This window comes from Octodon degus, unplaced genomic scaffold (genome assembly GCF_000260255.1).
Source record: "Octodon degus isolate 3935 unplaced genomic scaffold, OctDeg1.0 scaffold00065, whole genome shotgun sequence".
Classification (NCBI taxonomy): domain Eukaryota; kingdom Metazoa; phylum Chordata; class Mammalia; order Rodentia; family Octodontidae; genus Octodon; species Octodon degus.
In genome coordinates, this window is record NW_004524641.1 from 11,442,095 (window position 1) to 11,465,994 (window position 23,900).

The following is a 23,900-nucleotide window of genomic DNA, read 5'->3' on the forward strand; positions in this document are numbered from 1 at the left end:
AGGAAGGAAGGAAGGAAGGAAGGAAGGAAGGAAGGCTGACCAAAACTCCATCCACACTATTCATCATATTTAAAGTAACAAAAATTGTCTCTTCCTAGCCAATTTCAGGAACAGAATAAAATGCTTTATTCCTTCAAATGGTGTATAATTCATACACAGCTCTCATAAATAGGCCCAAATGGCACTGTACACTTTTTGCTTCCTTTTTAAAACTTTTCTTCTCCATTCACAACTTAAGTTTGATAATGGAGTTTCTTTTTTTTTTTTTTTAAGTACCAAGGATTGAACTCAGGACCATATGCTTGCCAGGCAGGTGCTTATGCCACTAGGCCATCTCCCCAGCCCCATAATGGAGTTCTTCAAGCAGGATGATCCCTGCCCCAGCCACTGAAAGCAGACAAATCTTAACTCAGAACAAAACCTCCGAGGGTCGTGCCATCCTCCACAGCCGCTGCAGAACACGCTCACTCACCCTCCTTGTCCTTGGAGGCTTTTTCAATGTCTTTTTGCAGTCTCAACAATTTTGGTTTTATTAAGGATTTTCGTCTCTCTTTATCCATTGCATTGTTAGGATCTTCTTCCTTTAGGAAAAAAAAAAGATGTTTGATAACGAGAAAAAAGTAAGATTTGCTACTGGGACTTTTACTGACTGCATTTAATTTTAACTTTACAGAAGGAGAAAATTAAGGACCAAAAATGAAGTGAGCTAATCTTTGGTATTACACACATCGTTCTACCTGTTCTAGACTCAATCAATAAGAAAACATCTTCTTCGTAACTGGTAGGCACATGACTCAGCACGCTGTTTAACAGAACAAATTATTCTTGGAGGAGGAGGAAACTTATCATAGTTGTTTTAATTTCTCGACAAGTACATCTATTGGCTGGATCCTCATTGCTCCTGAAAATCATGTAACTGTATTGAATTTAGAGTCCTTCAGGAATCCAACCTAGATTTTTGGGGATTGAACTCAGTTCCTTGCACTTGCCAGACAAGCACTTATTCTACTGAGCTATCTCCCTAGCTTCCTTCAGGAATTCAAATAGAGGACTGCGTGTGTCTCTCAGGCTAAGATGGCCTGAAGAGGTGACTGAGTGTTCCTAAGGCTCAGTGTTGGCTTGGTATTGGAAACTCATGAGCTAAAACACATGCTCTACCCAAGATGGGTTTATAATTCCACCAGGCCTTGCAGCAGAGCATGAAGAGACCAGGCAGCGAAGGCAGCAGATATCTGTGAATGGTGTGGTGGCCAAGGGCAGTGGCAGTGTGAAGCTTTGAGGGGGCTGAAGACTGCAGTAGGATTTTCCAGCCATCAGAGTAAGGGGCTCCACAGCCACTGGTGTGGGAGAAAGGGCGAAAGCAAAGGAGACAGGGAGGGTCCTGGGAGTGCCAGATTTTGGGGATCTAACCCAGAGGCCATGAGGGACCATTACTGAGTTCTGAGTTTTCACACGGATTATTTCAAGGGTTGAATAAAAATCAATTATGTTGGGGTAAGACAGGGAGGGGGCTGACCCTGAAGGGCAGAAACCTGTAGAGCAAAGGCCAGAGGGGGGGAGATTAATGACTTAGAAACAGATGAGGAAAGTTTCTCTGATAAGGAAGGAGAAAAGTAGGATATTAAGTACCAGTGGGAGCATTCGCCTTAGGTAACAGCACAAATCAGGGAAAGTAAGGATGACCAAAGGAAGCAGCCTTTATAAAGATGCAATAAATCAATGAAAATATTGTACTTACATACCGTGCCTTGTATATTCATAAAAGTTTTACTATAATCTTTATTACATGCACTTCCTTAAAACAGTTCAATGAGGCTGATTTTTATTTTCCTTGTCATACAGAGAAATAGAGGAAGGCCCAGGGAAAAAGCAGAAGCATTCACCCCCAAGACACAACTATAATACTTTGAGCCAAGTCCTTACCACCACATCACATGTCTCCCACAGCTGAGGCCCCCACCCCTGACATCATGCCCTTAGGTGGTTCTGCCAGGACACCTAATTAGCACTCAGTCCTTCCTTGTTGGAGCAACGACCTGTCTACCTGGCTCATGTGCCAAAGACTTCACATGGCCTGTTTCGGGACTTTGATTTCTTACACACACACACACTTCCAGGGGCAGACTGGGCCTCCTGGTCTGCCCAAGAATGGGGTGTGTCACCATTGTTTAGCTTTCTTAAGTCTATCCTTTCCCAAGCACTTGTTAGGAAGGAGGGCAGCATCAAAGGAAGCCCATAAAACTGCAGACACAAACTTTTGAGTGGGACATTTACAGTAACCATGTGAACATTTTCACTTTTACAGTAACTACCAGCTCTCTCATTTTTCAACTCAGATTGTTCTTTTTTATTCTGATCCAGGTAAGCTCACAGCACTGGATAAACATCAGTCTATGCGTATGCCAGTGACTGTACAGTCAGACGTTAGAGTACTTGCTTTAAGGATAGCACAACAATTCTTCACTCGTTGTGAGACTGTTGTTTCTCTCATGCTTAGATATGTGGTGGTGAGTTCTGGGGCAATGGCTTCATAGAAATTAAAAATTCCCATGAATATGCCAATTAAAGATGAAGCATTGTAGTTACCTCATATTTTGATGGAACCTAGTTAAATTTCCAAGGGATATGACCTTTAGTCTATGGACAGGTTAGCTGATGTGAGCATTTCTATTTTTCTTAATAAGAAAACAATAGATACGATTTTCTGTACAATTCTCCACCTGAGGGCTCACTCATACTATTTATGAGCAAAGAAAGATGTTTTCCCTCTGTGATCTCTCTCCCTTTCCACTCCTACATTCATCCTTATTTCTGCCCGGAGCAGATTGCTAACTTCCCTGTGGTCCAAGTAGAAAAAAAGAATCCAGGGAATCAGCAGCTGCTTGCAGTTGTTTGGATGGTGGGGAGTGGGAGCTGTCAGGACCCACGATCCTGCCTGCCCCCCATGTCCTGCTTCCTGAGCAAGGATCCAGTATTGTAGGCTTCAGTGGTACATTTAATCCGACAGCATGGTTGGTGGGCGGGGTCCACAGATCAGAGAGGAGAGGGCCACAATCTGAACTTCAAAGTCTGAATAAAATACATCAGAGGGTGTAGGTAAGAGCTGCAGAAATTCTTTGTGTAGATTTGGTGAATACTCATCAGCTCCCAAGGGCAGTGCTTGCCCTAGCATGTGTGAAGCCCCGGGTTTGACCCAACTAGCAAACAAAACAATCAAAAACAAAACTTCGTGGGGCATGGTGATGCACACCTGTAGCCCCAGGTATCAGGAATCTGAGTAGGATCATTTGAACCCAGATATTGGGACAAGAACCTATCTCATACAGTAGAAGGAAGAGGTGAAAAAGGAGGCAGACAAGGAGAGAGGGCGAGGGACAGAGGAGGAAGAAAGGGAGAAGAAGGGGGAAAGGAGGAGAAGGAGAACATCATAATTAAGGGAAGCAGAGGCCAGCACCATCCCAAAAGATGAAGATTGACCCCAAGATAGCAGAAACAAGATACCCGGGCTAGGCAGGCCAGACAGCTCAGTGAATTAAAGCACCTGCTTAGATAGATGCAGGGACTGGTGTTTGATCCCCAGCCTGCTGGCCCCACCCCTGGGGTGCCCTGAGACTGCAATTGAGACTGTGTATGGTGGCACATGCCAATAAACCCGGCATTTGGGAGGCCCGCCTGGGCTATAGGGACAATGATCATTTTTCAGCCAGAAAGGTCATGCAGTAGAATCACTGAATGCCTTCACAACAAGCCCCGGATCATTTGGTCCAAGCATTCTGAGGGAAGAGCCATGAAAAGTCCTGACAGTGCTGTCCACCTCCTAGGCCTCAGCCCTCTGTGCCACCTCCTCCACAAGTGTGAGCCACGCTTCCTGACTTGCTTCTAACTAACAGAACAGGACGAGCTGTCACTTCTGAGGCTAGTTTCCAGTGGACCCTGACCCCTTCATGGGCTCCCTGGCTCTCCTTCTGGGGAACACAGGCTGCCATGGAGGGAGACAGAGTCCCATTGCATCAGGGAAATAGATCTCTCCGTATCCAGCAAACAGTGGAAGCCTACGAGCTTGGCCATGGGTCCACCTGCATGGATTTGGATGTGAATTGTCTACCAGGGGAACCTTAAGATGTCTCTAGTCCAGCTGTGCCTGGGTTCCCAGCGCACATAAACTGTGAGCTCATCAGTGTCAGTTTTGGACCATTAAATTTGGGGGTGATTTGTGTAGACAACCAGTCCAGGCACAATATGATACACAGGCATCATGTATAGACCATGAGACACATCTGCTTGGTATGAGTCTTAGAAAAGATGTTATGCTTAAAAAGTCCTCCAACGATCCTGTGTTGGAAACTTGATCCTGGACTCAGTGGGGTTAGCAGAGGGGGGTTTGAAGAAGTGAGTGGGTCACCTTGGCTCTGCCTAAATGGACTAATGTAATTATCGCGAGAGTACGTTAGTGATAAAAGCCAGTTTGGCTTTCTCTTGCTGTCTCACTCACTTGACACCTTCTGCCATATGTGACAGAATGAAGCCCCAACCAGATAGGGCCCCTGGATCTTGGACTTCCCCGGCTCCAGGACCTTGATCCAAATAAACCCAGGTTCTTTACGAGTTACTCAGTCTTTTGTATTCTGTTACAGCACTATAAGACAGACTAAGTCAAAGGCTGAACAAGAAGATTCTGCCTAAAACCCTTCTTGACTTTCTTCCAGAGAATACCAAAGATATATTTCCACTGCCCAGTTTGTAACCCATATACCATATAATTATTTATAACAACCATGAGAAAAAAAGTCAATATTTTCATTTACAGAACAAAATTTACTTGATAGTTACTTTCAGTTTTTTCTCAATATACCAAGGTCCCGCCCCCTTCGGGTAACTTCCTGCTGTGTCCTACTTACGAAGTAATCGGTTAACAGGAACTCAGATTTGTTGTCTGCCGATAACATTGCAGTTTCCTCCATGAGAGTCTGGACGTCTTTTTCGGCATCCACCTTGCTGATGGCGCAGTGGATCTGTGTGTGGCACTGCAGGGCAGGGAGAGCAGCACAGTGTTGAGGAAGGATTGCTTTCTGCCCAGCCTCACCACGCACACCCGAACTAGAGAGATCTTCAGACTCACCGTGGTCAGGGTTTGGCCAAAGAGAGAAATGTGCTGGCTGTACTGATTTAAATTGTTGCATAGAAGCTGAATTCTTTCCTTCTCCAGCTCCAGGATGCTCTGAAGAGGATGAACATGAGACAAGATCAACCGTTTGCTCTGTAGAACTGAGGCCACCTGTCAAGCTCCTGGAGGGAGGCGGAGCTCACTGTCAGGACTGTCTTTTCACTGTGTCACGGTGGAGGGAGGTTGCAGGAGCAAAATGTGACCCCATTATCTTCCTTTAAAATGAACTGAGCTCCGAAACTTAATCCAGGGTCTTTAGACCCCAGAGCCATTTACACAGACGCTGTGGGCTTCCTGGTGTTTACAAAGAAGGAGAGAAAAGAACACATTTAAGAAGTGTCTGTGATTCCTGGAAGAGAAGACTGAGGCCCAGAAAAACTCGTGCGCACATGTTGGCAATGCACTTAGACACCAGCGACATTCAGAATCCCTCGCGGTACAGGTGCATGTTGGCCTATGTCTCTCAGTGCAGGAGCCTGTAAGTGACACGTGCATCACTTGCCTCAGGAGGCTGTTTGGCAGGAGCAGAATCCCAAAGCCCTATCATTTTGTAATCCTGGACTAAAATTAGGGCAAGGGTCAGGGTCCACTTTTTGTTTATTTTGCTATTATGGAACTGGGGACAAAATTCAGGGCTTGCACACCTTAGGCAAGTGTGCCGCCTCTGAGCTACATCCCCAGCCCCCGGCCCGCTGTTCTGAAAGTTGGATGGCTATGTGGGGAGACAATTCCATACTGGCTTTTCATGACCTTGAGGAGGAAGGGCAAATGAAGAAATGGAGGCACCACACTAGCCTCGTTGAAGTTAACGTTTTAGAAACAGCTAGATATTAGAGTCCTGCTGCTCTAGCTGCTGACTACGGCTGGGGGGAGGGAGGCAGAAGTCTGATGGGTGTGCAGAGTAGGTCCCTAGGCCACAGGGGCAGTGTGAGGCTGCTGGGAGCAGGGTTGCACCTGGAAGACAGAGCTTTGACAGAGACGGTGGGTGTCCAGGACAAAATTCTCTCCGTCCTGTTTTTATAAGAACAATTTATCCTTCCATCTGGGGTAGCCAGGTGGGGTGCTTTTGCAGCTGCCATCCCACCTCCTTGGTCCCACAAAACAAAACAGGGCTGTGTCTCAAGATCGTTGGGAAGGAGGGGACTGGGGAGAGCCACAGGAGATCCCAGCTATCCTGCCAGCCACCTGGGGCACTGCTGCAGCTCCCACCATCTGCCTGCTCCGGGATGCTAGCCCACTGCCTCCTGATAAATGATGGTAAAATTCACATAATGCAAAGCAGGTCATTTTAACTTTTCTTTTTTTTTTTTTTTTTTTGAGACAGGGTCTCACTTGTAGTTCAGGCTAGCCTCGAACTCACTATGTAGCCCACACTCGTCTTGAACTCATAGTGATCATCCTGCCTCAGCCTCCTAAGTGCTTGGATTAAGGTGCATACGCCACCACTGGCTTCATTTTAACCCTTTTGAGTATATACCTCAGTGTCTGCATAATTAGCATTGTCGTACAGCCACCAACAGCGCCCATCTCCAGGACTTCTTTCATCTTATAAAACTGATGCGCTACCCATGAAATCGTAACTGGCCATTTCCACTCTCTCTTGGGCCCCAGAAATCATCATTTTCTTTTCTGTCTCAATAAATTCTACTATTATAGGTATTTCAAATAAGAGGAATCATCAAATATGTTTTCTTTATGTCTGGATTATTTTCGCCTAGCATGTTTTCAAAATTCATTCATGCTGCGGCACACGCCAGAGTGTTCTTCCCATTTCAGGCTACATAATGATCCCTGCGTATGCTGTGTCCTGTCGTCAGTGTAAAGCTGTTGAAACGCCTTTGAAATGCAAGCAGTGAAAGGCACAGGTGGTAACTGAGCACTTAGCCAATCCTATGCGAATGGAGAGGTGGAGCCCAGGGGCCCGACCTTTGGATTGGAAGCCTGGAGCTGTGCCCCATGGCCACCTTCTTAGACACATCAGAAGCTGTACAATGTTTTCCTTTAGGGTACTTGGAGTCAAACTCAGGACCTTGTGCTTGCCAGGCAGGTGCTGCGCTGCTGAGCCTATCCCCGGACCCCCAGAAGCTGCACAATTTTTATGCCAGCAGGAGACAAATGCCTTTGTTTCTGTTGGCAGTCTCTTGAGTCTCAAAATCACAGGCAGCAGCCCTTTGAATATGACCATTTGCCCTTCTGTTTCTCAGATAAAATATGAAAGACATAGGAGAACAGCCTGTCCAACACATTGCTTTTTCAAAGGGCAGAATCAAAATGCCTCATGATAAATATCTGAGACAAATTCTACTAATTTGTTTGGATCTCAAATGGGTCACTTTTCCAAAAAAGAAAAAAAAAAGTCCTTATGCTACATATAAAGATCTAGAAAGCAGTTGTTCCAGCTTACCATTAGGAGCAAAAGACAGGGAAGAAAAAAAAGCCAGGTTTTAGAACACATTGGGTCCCTGGGGGCAGCAGTTCCTGTACTTCGGCAAGTGCCCGGAGCATCAGTCTGAGACTAAAATAACCAACGTCCCTTGGTAGAGACAGTAATGTTTAACAGATTTGAACTACATTTTGGGGAAATCATTAAAATGATCTATGTTTGCTCATGAAAGGAGTTGGAAATAAATTCCACTGTGGGAAGGGGAGATCCATATCTCATTAAATGAATTATTGCTTTCTATTATCCTTCTCTTCTTGAATAAGATGAGCAATAGAGGGATTAGACTCGGGAGGACCTCAAACTGTCCTCTTGTGTTTTCATAGTGGCAGGTAGAGGGAAAATCTGGTCAGACTGAGACCACAAGAGACAGTGGGTTTAGAGCTCTCCTGGAACACACGCGCCGCGATAATCCATAACAGTCTTCATTATTTATCCAGTCCCTGCTGGTCCGGGTTCAGGTCTGGACTACAAAAAGACCTTGGTAGAACTGTGTTTTCCTTTAAATTGCTTTCATAAGACTGATTTTTTTTTTTTAAAAAAAGTACCATGATCTTTCTAAACTAGAGGTTCTTGAAGTCCTGAATGACCAGAAGTCACCTGGATCCCTTTCCTACAGTCAGAGATTCTGGTTCAATGGGGCTGGGGAGGTGTGAAGGAATATGTATTTTAAGCAGTACAGCCAGTACCTTGAAAATTGTCCCAGGGTCACAAAAGGCCACAAATAAATGCATTCTAAAAGCTTCATCATTCTTCCACCCAGAGAGGTCCACTATCAATGTTCTGATGTCTTTTGGACTATTGAGTGTATGTGTTTTTTATCTTCTTTTTTTTTTTTAAATCTTCTTATTATCTATCAAATTATTCAAATTTGGAATTCAATTTTTTTCTGCTTATGTCATGCCTGAACAATTTTCCATGCTATTAGTTTCTGAAAATACCTTCTTAATCACTTCGTAGCAGTCAGTTGTGCAGACAATCTAGTCACTCTTTTCTGTTAGCCATTTGAGTTGTTTTTCCCCTTTTAATTTTAATGTATTTTTAGCAGAAATCTGAGTATTGATTTCATTTACTCCCTCAAAACATATTTGCAGAAAGGAAATTACTTTTTGTGAAACGTGGGTCCTAGGAGAGAATTTGGCACCGATGGTCTTTTTTTTTGGAACCGGAGATTGAACTCAGGCCCTTGCACTTGCCAGGCAAGCGCTTATTCTACTGAGCCATCTCCCCAGCCCCTGGCACCAGTGTTCTAAGGCAGCAGTGGGGAAGCTTGTGGGGCTTTAAATGGTAACAAATGGTGGCTGCTCGTGGCACGTGTGCCATGTGTTCGCCACCACCGTCCTAAGGCATCTAATATGTGTACAAGCTGTGATTTAAAAACTACAGTGAAGGGGCTGGTGAGATGGCTCAGTGGTCTAAAGCACCTACTTAGAACAAGCTTAGCAACACACAGGGACTGCGGTTCAATCCCCCAGCACCACATGCCAGCCAGCCCCGCCCCCTGGTGGGCTGAGCTGGCCATACACACACACACACACACACACACACACATAAATAAATAAATAAAATTAAAAAAAATGTTAAAAAAAAAACTACAGTGAATATTTACATTTTAAAAATTGCCTATAGTAAATGACATGCTGCCAATTAGGTGCCTTTTAAATATTCCCCCTGACTTCAAACACACTTATCCCATTGTGCTTCTTGCTTTCTGAAGCAGTTCTGGAAGTCTTTCTTGCGTGTCTTGAGTTGAGCTGTGTGTGCGGCTGCCTCTAAGTCCTGATTGACTACCATGTTTCCCTTTCATGGTCATTCTGACTTTGGAGATGAGCCAGAAATCACGTGGTACCAGATCCAGTGAGTAAGGTGGGTGAGACACACTGTAATGCTGTGATTTGACAGAAATTGTTGTCCATGTTTTGGATCAATTTAGGACATTAAGGTAACCACAAAAAAATTCATAAAAGATTTCCAGAACTGCTTCAAAAAAAAAATCATAAAAAGATGGGAGAACTGTGATGAAAGTATGGGGAAGTATTATGAGGAAAATTAATGGCGATGTGTCTTTTATTGTAATAATTCAACTTTTAATTAAATACTAATTGTATATTTTAATCAGACTTCATGTACTCATGTGAGCCTGATGATTTTCCAGTCAATGCCAACCTCTATGCAGTGGTCCCAGAAGATCAGAGTGGAACAAGAAATCTCCTGTGACCTGCTGGAACTGTGGTCATCATAACATTGTCACACAATACGGAACACTCCACACCTGCGATGCTGGTGTCAACCAGCCTATTTCATTGCCCACTGTGTAAGAGGATATCATATGCCATTGTGTACGTGGACTATGTTGGTGTATTTATTAAGCCACGCTTTTATCACTGCCTTAGAAGGTACAACTTCTATGTATAAAAAAATTACCCTGAAACAGTATGCCCTGCTAACCAGCCACAGCCTTGCCACCTCATGTTTACTTGTTTAACTGCACCAGGGGGCCCCTCTGACTAAGTGACCTACGCCATCTAGGTATCTATTGATATTTGGATAATGAAATGGTCCTTTGACCATTCATTATCAGGATGAAGTTACCTAAGTAGAAATATAAATTCTACTTCGGTAAATTCCCAGGATGAAGCCCCCTTGTTTAGGGACACACAACCGTAAGGAGTCGTCACCTGTCCGCACTGAAGTGGCCAAGCACCATCCTTGCTAGAGCTGCCGGAACAGCCGCTCTGATCATGTCCTTGTTCTCTTGTTCAGATTAGAAACACAATAGTTGAGAAGAGGAACTGTTTTTTGTTTGTTTTTGACACAAGGTCTTAACAATGCATTTTAGGCTGGCCTTAAATTTACTATGTATCCCAGACTGGCCTCAAATTTGTGGAGATCTCCTGCCTCAGCCTCCCAAGTACTGGGATTACAGGTATGCACTAACACATCCAGTGAAAAAAGGAACATTTTTAAAGCTTTCAGTGAACATTAGAAATGGTTGTATAAAATAATTCCTTGAATAAGTATTATCAATACCAAGCATTTGATTCTTGGAAATTCTTGCAAGTGCAGCTATTATTTTTTAAGGTACATTATAGAATACACCTATCAAGTGAACTGCTTCTTCTTGGAAAAGAGGAATATACTATGACCATGAAGTGAGGAGGATAATTTTGACTTGTGGTTTGCGTGGTTGGTTTCATCATTTAATAACCACACTTCAGACTTTGTAATATTTCTCAATACCTAGGAAACTGTCTTGAGCATAGTTCAGTGAGTTTTCTCTGAAGGAACTTGTAAATACAACTTACAGAGTAAGAAGAGATGAAAAGACACTTTATGATAAATTCTGTGTGTGTGTGTGTGTGTATGTGTGTGTGTGTGTGTGTGTGTGTGTGTGTTACTGAAGATCAAATCCTTGTCCAATTACCAGTGAGCTACACTCCCCCACCCACCTTAAATATGTTTTTAAATGTATTTAGGACAGGATCTACAGGGTCTCACCATGTAGATTGGACTTGTAGTGATTCTTCTGTTTTCAGCCTCCCAAGTGCTGGGATTAAAGGTGCGTGCCACCACGCCCAGTCTCAATCGCCATCTCAGCATGCCCTGGGGATAAGGCCAGCACGGCACACTGGTGATCAAACCTGGGCTGCTGCGCTCTGCCTAAGCAGGCTCACCTTAATTTTGAGACAATGTCTTGTTCAATTGCCTAGGCTGGTCTTGAATTTGGAATCCTCTTGCTTTCTTCCCCTGAACAGCTGGGATTATGTTCGGCACCAACACGCTAGGCTAAAATGAATTTTATATTCAATTTTTAAAGAAGGATGGTGACAGTATGGACAAAAAAATGAAATTGAAAGTCCCCAGTTATTCCATTCCACTTATACTGAAGTGAATTCAGTCTGATTATGTATTTTGGTGAATTTATATTTCTACTTAGGTAACTTTACAGGAGTTTAGAACAAACAGAGTAGTACGTGAGGGAATGATTTATTGGACTGAATACATGTAGGCTCAAGGAGCAGGGGTGTTGTTATTGGGAGTGAGTGTGCAGCAAGGATGACTTCACAGAGGTTGGGTCCAATAGGCCAGGCCAGGCACTCAGGAGGTGGAAGAGAGCATACAGGTAGGCGGGGTCCACAGGGCTGCATGGGCCAAACAGAAGAGGGGTAAGATACTGCCATCCCCCAGCACAGTAGTAGCAAAGATCCTGGACACAGAGGAATGAAAGAAAGCCTTACTTTCCCTCAAGGAGATGGGTTTTGAATGACAGTGCATGAAATTTGCCTTCTAATAAAACAATAAAAGCAACAAACAAGCTGGAGTCCAAAGGAGGTCTTTTGAAATGTCAGTGAATGTGCATCTTGTCACCAACAGGATGGTTTTGTAAGGAAAGGTAATTTCCATGATGCTATGGTATAAAATGAGGACTAATGAAAGAGGGGAGGAAGAAAGGAGCAGGAGGATCCTAACCCGAGATAGGGAAACTGACACGAAGAGGGGAGTGACCTTGAAACAGCCCCTGTTAATGCCCCTAGCACCAGCAATGCTGAACCATGCCAAAGGCCAGTCGTTCATTAGCTCCATTCTGGAAGCAGCAGCATTGTGGCCTGCTGCTGTGGCACAGGGAGGAGGCTGAGGAAGGAGGAGTTGTTGAGCTCATGGTCTGCTCAGAGTTCTTGAAGGCATCCTGCAGGATGGAGTGGCAGCCAGATCTTCTCTTCCATCTCCTAATGGAGCCATCTGGAGAAGCCAGCCACTCGGCAAAGCTACAGCTTCATTAGGAAATTCTAAGACGGTGGTGGCAAACCTGTGTCATGGCTGCCACAGCTGTTCGTCATCATTGAAAGCTCTAAAAGCTTCATTAGGATCACTACGAGTCCGATCTGTGTAGTGAAATCCTGTAGACCCCTTAGACCCTGTCCTAAATACATTAAAAAAAAAAAAAAAAAAAAAAAGGGGGCCGGCCTGATAGCTCATCAGACTAAAGCATCTGCTTAGGCAGAGCGCAGTGGCTAGGGTTAAATCCCAGGCATGGTGTGCCAGCCCAGCCCCTGGGGCACGCTGGGATGGAGACTGAGACTGGGCATGGTGGCACGTGCCTGTAATCCCAGGTCTTGGGAGGCTGAACACAGAAGGAGTACTATGATCCGATCTGTGTAGTGAGACTCTGTACACCCCATAGACCCTGTCCTAAATACATTAAATAAATAATAAAAAAATAAAAGCTTCACTATCACTGTCTCAGGAGGTAAGGCAAGGTCAAGCCCGGGTTGGAGAGCCAGATTTTAAATGGATGAAGTTGGAATTTAAATCCCTGGCCTTTCCTTATTCACATTATCTAAAATCTACTCAGCAAAAGCCAGGAGGGAACAAGATCCTATGCCCCATGGTAAAAGTGAAAGAGGGGTTTCTTTTCATTTTTTCTCTCTCTTTGACTTAAATTTTCCATCTCTTTTGTTTTCTTCTTTCTTCTGTAATTCTGCATCTATCCTGTCTCAATGTGAATGAACTGCAGGAGATTTAAAACCAGCCTTTCAATTTCCGCTTACCTCGAGCCTTCCTACAATCCATTCTTCTGGGGGAAACACCCAGTGTAGAAGCCTAGGTTGAATTCCAGAACCCCTTTGGGCCAGTGACTTCAGCTTACTAGTCTCAAATGTCTCTATCAGGAATACAGTGTGCATTTATTTATTTATTTATTTATTTATTTATTTAGTGGTACTGGGGATTGAACCTAGGACCTTGTGCTTGCCAGGCAGGTGCTTATGCTGCTGAGCTATGTCCCTAGCCCTCTATCAGGAATAGAGTTGCTGTCTTTGGGCATGTGACTGCACTGAGTGTCACCCCTGGCCACATCAACCACTGGGGTACTTTCTTTTCGAATTGTAGCAGATTGAAACTTTTTTTTTTTAACTTGAAAGAAAACAAAAATATTCAGTATCTTATCAACAAGAATTGATGATTACTCCATTTGGTCATATTTATGTTGACTTGAAAATGGAGAGCTAAGCTATTTGAGTATAGCTGGGAGGTGTTTTGGTCCTGGGTTGGTTGTGTGCTTTCGCCAGGGATGAGCACAGGCTGTGTGGCTGTGACAGTCCTGCTCTATTCCCTCTGTGAGCTACACACGCACACACACACACACACACACACACACACACACACACACAGTGAGATCTAGCCAATAGCTACACTTTACAAATCATACATACAATCAACATAGTTTTAGTGTAAATTAAAATTTTTAAAGTTTACATAGACTCCCAAGTAGCTGAGATCACAGACACACACTCCACACCCAACTTCTTGAATCATTACTGAAACATAGGTGCTAATGGTCTCCTGAAAGGGGGGCTACTGTGTTGTGGGTCCATGTCCACTTCAGTTTTACTAGATACCATGAAATTATTCCCTGTAGAGGGGCACAAGTATTCTTGTCTTCTGTCCCTGCCAAACCTTCCTATCATGCCCTCCAAATTTGGTCAAATGACTAAGCCATCATTTCATTTGTTTAAGGGATCTTGACTTCCCCTTTATGACTTGCTTCTTCTTGTTGGATGCTTTGCCCCAATTCATTCTTTCTGAGTTTGTCAGTATTACTAAAACACATGTTTGAAGTGTGGAGATGGTACTTCATTCATTGCTGTAAATCTCCAGTGGCCAGCTCAATGGCTGGCATGCAAAGGTGCTCTGTAAGTGGGGTCACCATGGGAGCCAGCGCTCAGCTGGTACTCCATTTGGGCACCTAATAGCTAAGACTTAAGTAACCCTTTACTCTGATGACACTTTTGCAATCAGCTAAGTGCTATTGAGTCCACTGAGAATTAGAAACAGACACTCTGGCAAACGATACTCAATGCATTTTCATTAGTAACTGTATCCATGGAGAAGTGAAAATGAGAGGAATTGTGGTTTGCAGAGAATCACTGTGAGACTGAGGATCTTCACTAAGACAGAAAATAGGCATCATAATTACAGGTCACACCTTCATCAGCAAGGTCAGGTAAAGCTCCACAAGAGAAACAAATGAGAACATGAGATTTACCTTGTAACAGTTTTCTAGTGTGTTTTCCCATTTCAGTCTGGTTGAATAGCCTGCCATGTTCTTTTGGTAGTAATTTTCATCTTCCTTTTCCAACTTTTCTGTCGATTTTTTCAGTTTATTGAAGAGCTAAAGTAAAAACATCACTATCACTGTCATAGTCATTAACATATTTAAAAAAGTCCTTCGCAATTCCACAGAAAGAAGTACATATGGCCCAGTGATACAAAACTCTATATAAAGAGTTAATTATATATGACAAGACCAAAGAGCTTTTTCTATTTCAGAAATGAAGGGAGACAGAGCCACAAGGAGACTTAAGGTCCTTTCAATACAATACCCTTCATTTTACACATGAAGAAATTGACTGCCTATATAATAATTTGTCTAGGAGACAAAAGGAAATCAAAAAGGCAAAATGACATTGCATTGAAAAATTGAAAATACAAATTGAGTATTTCGAACCTAACATTATAGTCAACCATTAAATTCTAGTCTTCTGTGGCAACACTTAAGGTTCTTCCATTTCTTATGAAGACAGGCAGAGACATGTGACATTCCTGGCCACTTTCCTCTCTGGCCATTATAGAACAAACATTACAGCTTTAGAGTCAGACTTCTTGGGTTGAGCCCTGGTTCTGGCTGCAGATGTCACCTACACCTCATGAGCCACAGTTTCTTGATTTCCCTGTTGGGGCTGGTGACTGCTCCATGTCCCTGGGCTGCTTTGAAGACCCAGGTAGCTAATGCAGCTAAGGCGCATGTCGGCTACACTGTCGGCACCTTGAGCGGCAACTGAAGATTGACAAGTACAATCATCACCAGAGAACAGTTTGCAATGCATGCCCACTGTTCACTGCAAGGGGCAGTGTGACAGGTGACTTCCCCTTGTCCTGCTCCTGGAGTCCCCTTTTAGTGGTCACCAGTATCTGCCACATCAAAATATTACAAAAGTTCCCAGACCACACTAGGTGAAACCAATGATTAAAATGCCCAGGCAAGAAATTTCATGTGTCTGAGAATTGAGTTAAGTTACTATTAAGAATGATTTTAAAGCTTTCCTGTGCCTAGGTTTGATTTGGGGGAGGGAGGGGCTGGTAAAATTCCAAATTTGGAACCCCACCAGTAGTAATACTAATTCATTAACTCTGTAATGAGATTAGCAAATCTGAACTTTCATTCCCTCTTCAGAGTTGGCCATGCAAATGGTGCTCAAATCACACCTTAAGGAATAGCAATACCACCTCTCGTTTTAGCAGCTTAGCAGCTTCAAGGACAGAGACAATGACTTTTAAAAGTAATATTCTTTATGTTTAAGGAGATTTTGAGCAACACCACAATAATGAAGAACATTCACCCCAGGGGCTGAATATCAGTACCACCAGTTGATATGCCGGGCTGGCTATCTAACTGCACCGCCACTCAGATGGGTGACCGACCCAGAGCACATTAGTTTTATATTTCAAGTGTGATGACCCACATCAATCTGCAGGACTACGACCTATGAATTTTGGTTTGATAATGACATAGTGAAAGGGCTGAAGGAATGCTACACTGTACTTGCTAAACATTGTCTTAAATTCTTAGGTGAGGGCTTGGACTCCAGCAGGGAGCACTGACTTGCTTTGGGGATCATGCCTCGTGTTCACTGGCCTGTGCCACGGCACTACCGACCACACGTTTTTACGTGGGAAGCATACTAGAAATAGCCCCATGTGGACATAAAAATTATTTTTATTTTAAAAATTTCCTTTACTAGAATTTATTGATATTGATGTTTTCTTTTTTCTTTCTCTTGGAAGGAATCTCTTATTCACCAGACATTTATTGAGTGACTGCAGTACATCATGGGCAAGGACTTGGGGGATAGAAAAGACAACAAATTAGGTTTCTTCTCTAATTAGGCACACAGGTCATTGCTAAGTTGTGATGGGCCCCAGGGACCCTGGATGGCAGACGTGCTTAGCTGTCACTGGAACACCAAGAGAGGCAACTAAACTCGTCTCAGAATGAAAATAACATTTAAACTGTTACTTCACATACAGTAGATGGGGAAAGAAAGAAAAAGATCCTTGTGTCAATAAACCTAAAGTATGAACTGGTGTGGCAAACTCTCAAGACATGATGCAAAACACTGGTGAGGTTGGAACAGAGAGAGAGAGTGAGAGAGAGAGAAAGAAAGAGGAGGGAGAGAGGAGAGAAGAGAGATGCTGCTCGAGTTCCAGGCAGAGGTCAAGTCAAGAGAGCTTAAGTGCACATAAGAAAAGGTGCCCTATAGTCTAGGTCACTGGAAAGCCTCTGAAGGCTTTTAATTGGAGAATGATAAGGCCAGATTCAAGCATCAGGAATGCCAACTTTGCTGGTACCTGGGGATTATCAGGAAGAGGCTCACCGAAGGCAGACTCTGATTTGTTGCAGTCATCCAGACAAATACTGACAGTGTCGCCAAGAACAGCAGTGGCAGGGAGACAGGTAGAAGTAAAGAAATTCAAAAAAATGTTGTTTTTAAGGATTATAATTGGTAGGACATAGCAGATGATAATAGACAAGGAGCTAGGAAACACAGGGCTAGCAAGTATTTTTGGTAGAGACAAGTGGTGAGTCTGATTGTGGAGGTGTGGGAGGCAGTTTGGAGAGTAGTAAGGGTGGGAGATTGGTTTTGGGCATTGTTCACATAGATATGGTAGCTGGAGCCTTATGAGTAGATTTACCAACTACCTGACATTGATGGTATTAGATTGAATGTGGAAACACAGTGGTGAATTAAACAGAGATGGCCGAGGTGAAGTCCTTAGGAAAAGCAATATAAAATGTCCATGAGAAAAAGGGAGTCCATAAAGGAGTCTAAGATAAAATTTTCAGAGAGGCAGGCAGAAAATCAGAGAGGCAGAGACAGACAGACAGACAGACAGACAGACAGACAGACACACACACACACACACACACACACACACACACAGAGACAGAGACAGAGAAAAACAAAGAAACAGAGAGACAGAAACAGAGAAAGTGACACAGACATAGAGACAGACAGAGAGAGACAGAGTGTGTGTGTGATACTGTTACAGTTAAAAAGAAGAAAATGGTTAGGGCAGTTTGAGGCATGAATAGGAGCTGAGAAAGTGAAGACAGCAATCAAGCTTTCCAAAAACTCTTATTGCAAACAGGAGAGAGGATGGTGGCGGACCAGGAAGAGGGCAGTGACAGGATGGCGGTGACTCTGCCAGTTCTCCTAAGATGTGGGTGCAGAAGCTTGAGTATCTGTGTGCTCCACAAGTCATAGGCTGACATTCAAACACCCAAGGTGATGGGAGATGGGGCCTGTGGGAGGGCGGGGTGCTACCAGGAGAGCCTTCACGGGCATGATTGTTGCTCCCAGAAAAGAGTCCCAGAGCTCGCCCTTGCCTTCCTCCTGCCATGGGAGGACATAACTGAGGACTGCAGCCTGCAGCCTGGTAGGCGGCCCTCCCTGGAACCCAACCATGCTGACTTCTGTCTGCTCTGTCGGGCAGGCAGCAGGCTGGTGTGCTGGGAGAGGGTGACGAGGAGGAGAGAAGGCCATGAAGGCTGAGGTCAGCGTCTGGTGGGAACCAGGACGCTGAGCAGGAACTCGGAGGAATCGCTACGGCACAGCAGAGAGGCGTGGGCTGCGGACGCGGCTCTGTGTGGGTGAGGAAGGAACGCTGTCAGCTTCGCAACTAAAACAACAGCTACGGAGCAGTGGAGATGAGAGGGGTCCCTGACATACAACCAGGCAACAATCGTGCTTGGGGGACACTGCAGGAGAGCAGAGGAGGCCTGTGGACTTCCACCACTCAGGCAAGCTTTTAATGAGGGAAGGAAGAGGAAATCTGCGTTCAGCAGGGCAAGCTCTTCCTTTGCGATTGCCTGGCAGTAATAAAGAACAACTTCTAATGAGGGCTCGAGCAGGTCTGGGTGCCTTTGACACTCCTTGGGGGCAGATTACTGTTCAGTACTTGCTATGAGCCTTTCAAACTGTGAAGAGTGACATGGGAAGAATTAGGAAGCTTGTAAAATCTTGCTAGCAATGACTTTGAGTTGTTCAAGGCATAGCTTCTATGGATGGAATGATGAAGCCGCAGGCAGTGAGCATGTTCTTTTAGAGAACACCGGGGACCACAGTGATGCTGACTGCCTTGCCTTTCCAGCTTTTGGAGAAGGTGTTGAGTATTTCGTAGTTTCTTATACGGGACATAAATCCCAAGAGATGTATGAGATAGCCTATTGGGATATAGGTAGGAGGTATTTGAGTTTATTCCTATACCTCAATGTTATGGGTGTTGATGTTTGCCTAAGAACAATTTTGAATCTTACTCTTATTTAAGATCAAGGGGACACATGCCAGCGACATAGCTCAGTGGCACAAGCACTTGCCTGGCAAGCGCAAGGTCATGAGTTTGATTCCTGGTAATATCAAGAGGACACTATTGTGCACATGAAGCTTTGGACAAATGCCTGGATCAGGATTTACAGAGGAACCATCTAGCTTTAATAGAGCTAATATTCATAGAATGCACACATCTTAGAACCATTTCTGCCACGAACCCCTAAACTGAGTTTGCTGATAATCATGTCAACATAAACTAAACATCAGAGCGGATTCTTTCTCCTGATCCTGGTTATAAGCAAACATCACCCATGGGAAAAAGCAGTAGTAGACTGGCCTAATGAGACATGACATGACAATAAGGAAGACATTTGGGGAGGGAGGCATCTGGAATCAAACTGAGGACCTTGGGCTTGCCAGGCAGGTACTGCGCTGCTGAGCTATGTATATATATATTAGCACAGGTATGCATATATAGTTTTCATTTATTTGGAATGGAATGTGAACTGAGATTTTTTTTTTCTATTCATGGAGTTCTGTAACAAAAAATAAACTTGAACACCTCGGCCCCTGTCAATCACGCCTTTTAAAAGTATGTGTGGACCCAGAGCAACCTGGAATCCCTCTCATCAGCCTGCCCACCGCTCTGCAGAGCACCCACCCAAGCGGGGCGCCACCAGCTCTCAGGTCCCTGGGTGAGGGCATGCAGCACCCGGTCTCCCTGCCACATGTTCCCTGCACAGGGCAGCTTACTTTCTGCTTTTCCTTCTCGCTCATGGATTGCTTGGAGCTTTCTATAAGATGGAAGAGGGCTTCATGCTTCTTGGTACTCACCATTAATTTCTTCTTAGCCTAGAGTCAAAACATACAAATGGGGAAAAATAGGAGCAGAAACTAATTATCAAGAGAAAAACCCTTCTCTTCTGGAACAAGGTATGTTTTCATGCTAGCTTAAATGATCTTATTATTTTACTTCCCTGTTCCTGCACTCACCTCAAAATCTGCCTAAAATACCACAGTAGTGAACACTTTACGGGAGGACCACTGTGTGATTTTACCATTGCACTGTACACTCATAGGTCTTTGCTAGAGCACGGAGGGCCTGCAGGCCTCCACACCATTGTTCCCCAGAGCATCGTGGAACACTGAAGTCTGCCTGCACCTCTTTTAAATCATACTGGCCACAGTTGAGGTTGCTTTAAAAATATCCCCAAAAGTTCAGCCCCGTGGGCGCCTCCCTCTCTGATGCCCCAGCTTGAGAGCTGGGGCTGCCTGGGCAAGGCCCTGTCCTCACTGGGGTGTGGGCCGTGAGTGAAGAGTTGGGCAAGGAGGAAGCTCTCTGTGTTTGCTCGCCTCCAAGCACCCAGAGGATCGCGTCTTAGTCTACGCGCTTGGATTTGGCTGAGAGATGATGCTACAGAGATAAAGTATGCAGAAAGATTCAGCTGACTTGGATTCAGCCTATTCGGAAATTTGGTTGCTTGAGGCTGGCTTTTCCCTCAAGACTGCCAGCACCGTGAGGCTGGGTAGCAGAGTGGGAAAGCTTCTCCTTTCCTTGGGAAACAGAGGCAAAGGCTTCAGTTTCTCTCAGAATACTTGAAGACTCTAGGATCGAGCATCCCACAGCTCTCTTTGTCTGCCCTCAGTCAGTCACATGCCTACGGATAAATCAGCCAGAGAAGCAAGGGTCCTTGGGCCTTTAAGGCTTTGCATTGATGTCTCCAAAATAGACTGTTTCATTATCGATGCGCTCAAGCCCTTGGATTGTAACTGGCAAGAGCATTATTATAGCTAAAGAATTTTTATGTTCTCTAATTTCTCTGTCACTCTTCACAAAAAACAAAATCATTTTACTTAGAATAATGACTTGGTAGAAACTGGAAATAATTTTAAAAATGGGTTTTGTTGATGCTGTTCTTGGAAGCAATTGTAGCTTGTGAACATTGTTCCTGGCTTTTGGTTCATTGTATTGAATTTCCTGTGAATGCTGAGTCTTGAAAGAAAATTGGTTTTTACAAACAATCCTTTTAAAGAAAGCTCAGAAAATCAGGAGCAAAGGTCAAAGAAAAAAAATGACTTGATATTTTTCTGAGGCTTTTAAATATTTATTACAAATGTTCAAATAAGAAAGTATTTATTATAAAAATGATTCTCATGAAATTCATTTTGCCAGTCCAATATTGAGTGTAGAAGTTCATGGCCTCAAACATCTCTTATGATGCCCTTGGCCTAAGTAGTTCTTGGTTTCATCGGAAGTTTCTGAGTCACCTGGACAGATATCTGAGGGCGTCTGTAGTTGAAGACTACTCACTTGCAAAGCTTCTCTTCAGATACTAACTCTTCAGAGACAAAAAAGGAAAATTTCAACTCTTAGGGTGTAAGTCCTGTCCAAGGGGATCACTGAGTTTTTAAAGCAGATTTCCTAGCCTCTTATCCTTCCTACTTGAAATGAATTTCTCTAATACCAGATTATTCTAAAATAATCTTCCATATAAATGGGTTCCATCTGCTATTTTTGCTGCTTAAGAGCCTCTAAAAGTATGCTCCAGCATCTCACTCCAGGACTTCACTCCTCTCCTTGGACTTTACTCACCCTTTCCTACACATATGTTACCTCGGTGGCTAAATTTTAAAGTACTTAAAAGTGAGGATCATGTCTTAGCATGGTATTTGCAGAGAAGGTGGACCATGCATACTTTTGGAGTCAAGATCTGCCCTTCTCTGGACCTTGTCCCCCCTACACACACACACACACACACACACACACACACACACACACAGCGCTCTCACTAGAGAGTGAGGTCAGCATCACTAATGCTGTTCTATGCATGAGAAGCCAGAACTCAGGTCTGTTTGCTGCTGGCTGTAATTTCCAATCATCCAGAGAGGCAGGACAGCATGATGGAAAAGATCCAGTCCAAGAAGTTCTAAGAACTCTTGGTTGAAACACTAACCGGCTTTCTCCTCCTGGGAAAATTGCTTATACTATTGGTGTCTCAGGTGCCCCCTCTACAAAATGGGACAATACAGGATCATGCATCACACTAGGTTCTTGTAAAGATTCAATATATAAATATAGAGAGAGCTTGACCAATTTTGTATGCCTATACCGTGTAATCTGAGCAACTACTTTGAAGATAGCAACATACAATATAATAATCATTGTTAACTTCCTCTCTTGTTTTAAAATCCTGTATTTATTTTTTTCTCTCTTTAAATTATATAGAACTTGACAACAATATGCAATGTATTAATTATTGTAACTGTCCTACTAACTTGTTTTGAAACTGTCTCATTGCTATTTCTTTCTCAATAAAATTAATATAAATAAATAAATAAATGATATAGAGCTTGGCACATAATATATGCTATATAAGTGTTAGCCACTAATAATAGCTACATTTTCAACTATGCTTTCCATTGGCTTAGTTAAAAGATATATCTATGTTATCATTCAGATATGGAAACATTTTTCTCTGCAATTGGCACTGAGGAGTGTTAACCCTAAAGCCAATAATCATGTCTGGGCAAAAGTGAAAAGCTTCAGTCCTAAAACCTGAGTTTATATGAATGATATTTGTGAATACTTGCCTTAATTTGCTGACTCCAGTTGCTCATAACAAGACTTGCTGTCTTTTCAACTTCATTATCAAGCTATTACAGACAAACATGGAAAAATGTCATTCTCTCTTCTTGTTTATTCATTACAACAGACTAAATATTTGATCCTCTAAATTCATAGAAGGGAGTATATTCCCTCAAGGTGCTGCCATGTGGACATGGAGACATAGGGAGTGATTAGGTCATGGGTGTGGAGCCCTCACCCATGGATTTGCACCTTATAAAAGAGGTCCTGTGGGCTCCCCTGCATCTTCTACCATTTGGGGACTGGCGAGAAGATGGCTGCCCACGCCACCGGAAGAGAGCCCCCTCCAGACACTGATGGTACCTAGATCTTGGACATCCCAGCCTCCAGAGTGATGAGAAATCAATTGCTGTATTTCCAAGTCACTCAGCTTATGCTATTCTATTATAGCCACCTAAACTGACTAAGATAATTGTGGTATTGATTCTTTAATTTTGGTGTAGTCACTCTCACTGTCTACCACAGCTTGAAAATCCTACAGTAGACATTTCCTGAGGAAAGTAGCCAAGCTCTCTTATCTCCGTGTCAAGTGTCTCTTGACAGGATTTGTCAAAAATAATGATTTCTAACCCATGAGAATATAAAAGGCACATACACCTGCACAACCATGTGGACACCCTCACATAGGCTATGTTACTGTTGGTGCCATAGCACCCCCATCAACATCAATTCATGTGGCAAAAAACACCCACACCAGGAGCGCTGATGAACCATCCTTGAAGTGCTCATTTTACATGGTTTCTTTGCCTGCAGCATAGCTGTTTCAATTCCAGTGAGATTGGCTTCTTAATCACAATTAACTCTCTTCTAAAGGAATGTTAATAATAATGATAGAAGTGGATCTAGGCAACCATTGGGAAGATCAGCTATCAGTTAGAGCAGAACCTTTCTCTTGTTCCATAGATTCAGTAGATCAGCCATTATTCAGCTTTCCTGAGATCCAGCAAACAGAATTTTTTGGGTTTCCCACGTTGGTTAAATGAGGACACAGTGTATTATAAATAATGCAGTAAGAATAATTTCATGCACTATGCCAGTTTTAACTCGATGAATGGGCCTGGAATCTAAAGCAAATATACTTTCAAAAATAAAACTTAAATAGCATACTATTCAACCTTTGGAAGAGGGAATTTTGCCAACCCAGACTGATCTATCCTGCAAAACTATCTTTCAAATACAATGGAGAAGTGAAATATTTCCATGATTAAGAACAACTAAAGAATTTCATGATGACAAAGCCAAGCCTACACAGACTACTAA

The 23,900-nt window shown here is 43.5% G+C and overlaps 1 protein-coding gene across 3 annotated transcripts in view; it reads right to left on the reverse strand.

Moving 5' to 3' along the window:
• The window catches only part of Nostrin (nitric oxide synthase trafficking), a 64,137-nt gene that overhangs the window by 10,285 nt on the left and 29,952 nt on the right, over positions 1–23,900 (reverse strand). For all 3 annotated transcript variants that reach the window (XM_004634781.2, XM_023719136.1, XM_023719138.1), the window contains 6 exons: positions 22,586–22,648; positions 19,748–19,846; positions 14,650–14,775; positions 5,120–5,218; positions 4,899–5,024; positions 473–581 (listed from right to left, as the gene is read on the reverse strand). In XM_004634781.2, coding sequence (XP_004634838.1) covers positions 473–581; positions 4,899–5,024; positions 5,120–5,218; positions 14,650–14,775; positions 19,748–19,846; positions 22,586–22,648 — 622 coding nt within the window. The remainder of the gene's footprint in view (positions 1–472; positions 582–4,898; positions 5,025–5,119; positions 5,219–14,649; positions 14,776–19,747; positions 19,847–22,585; positions 22,649–23,900) is intronic.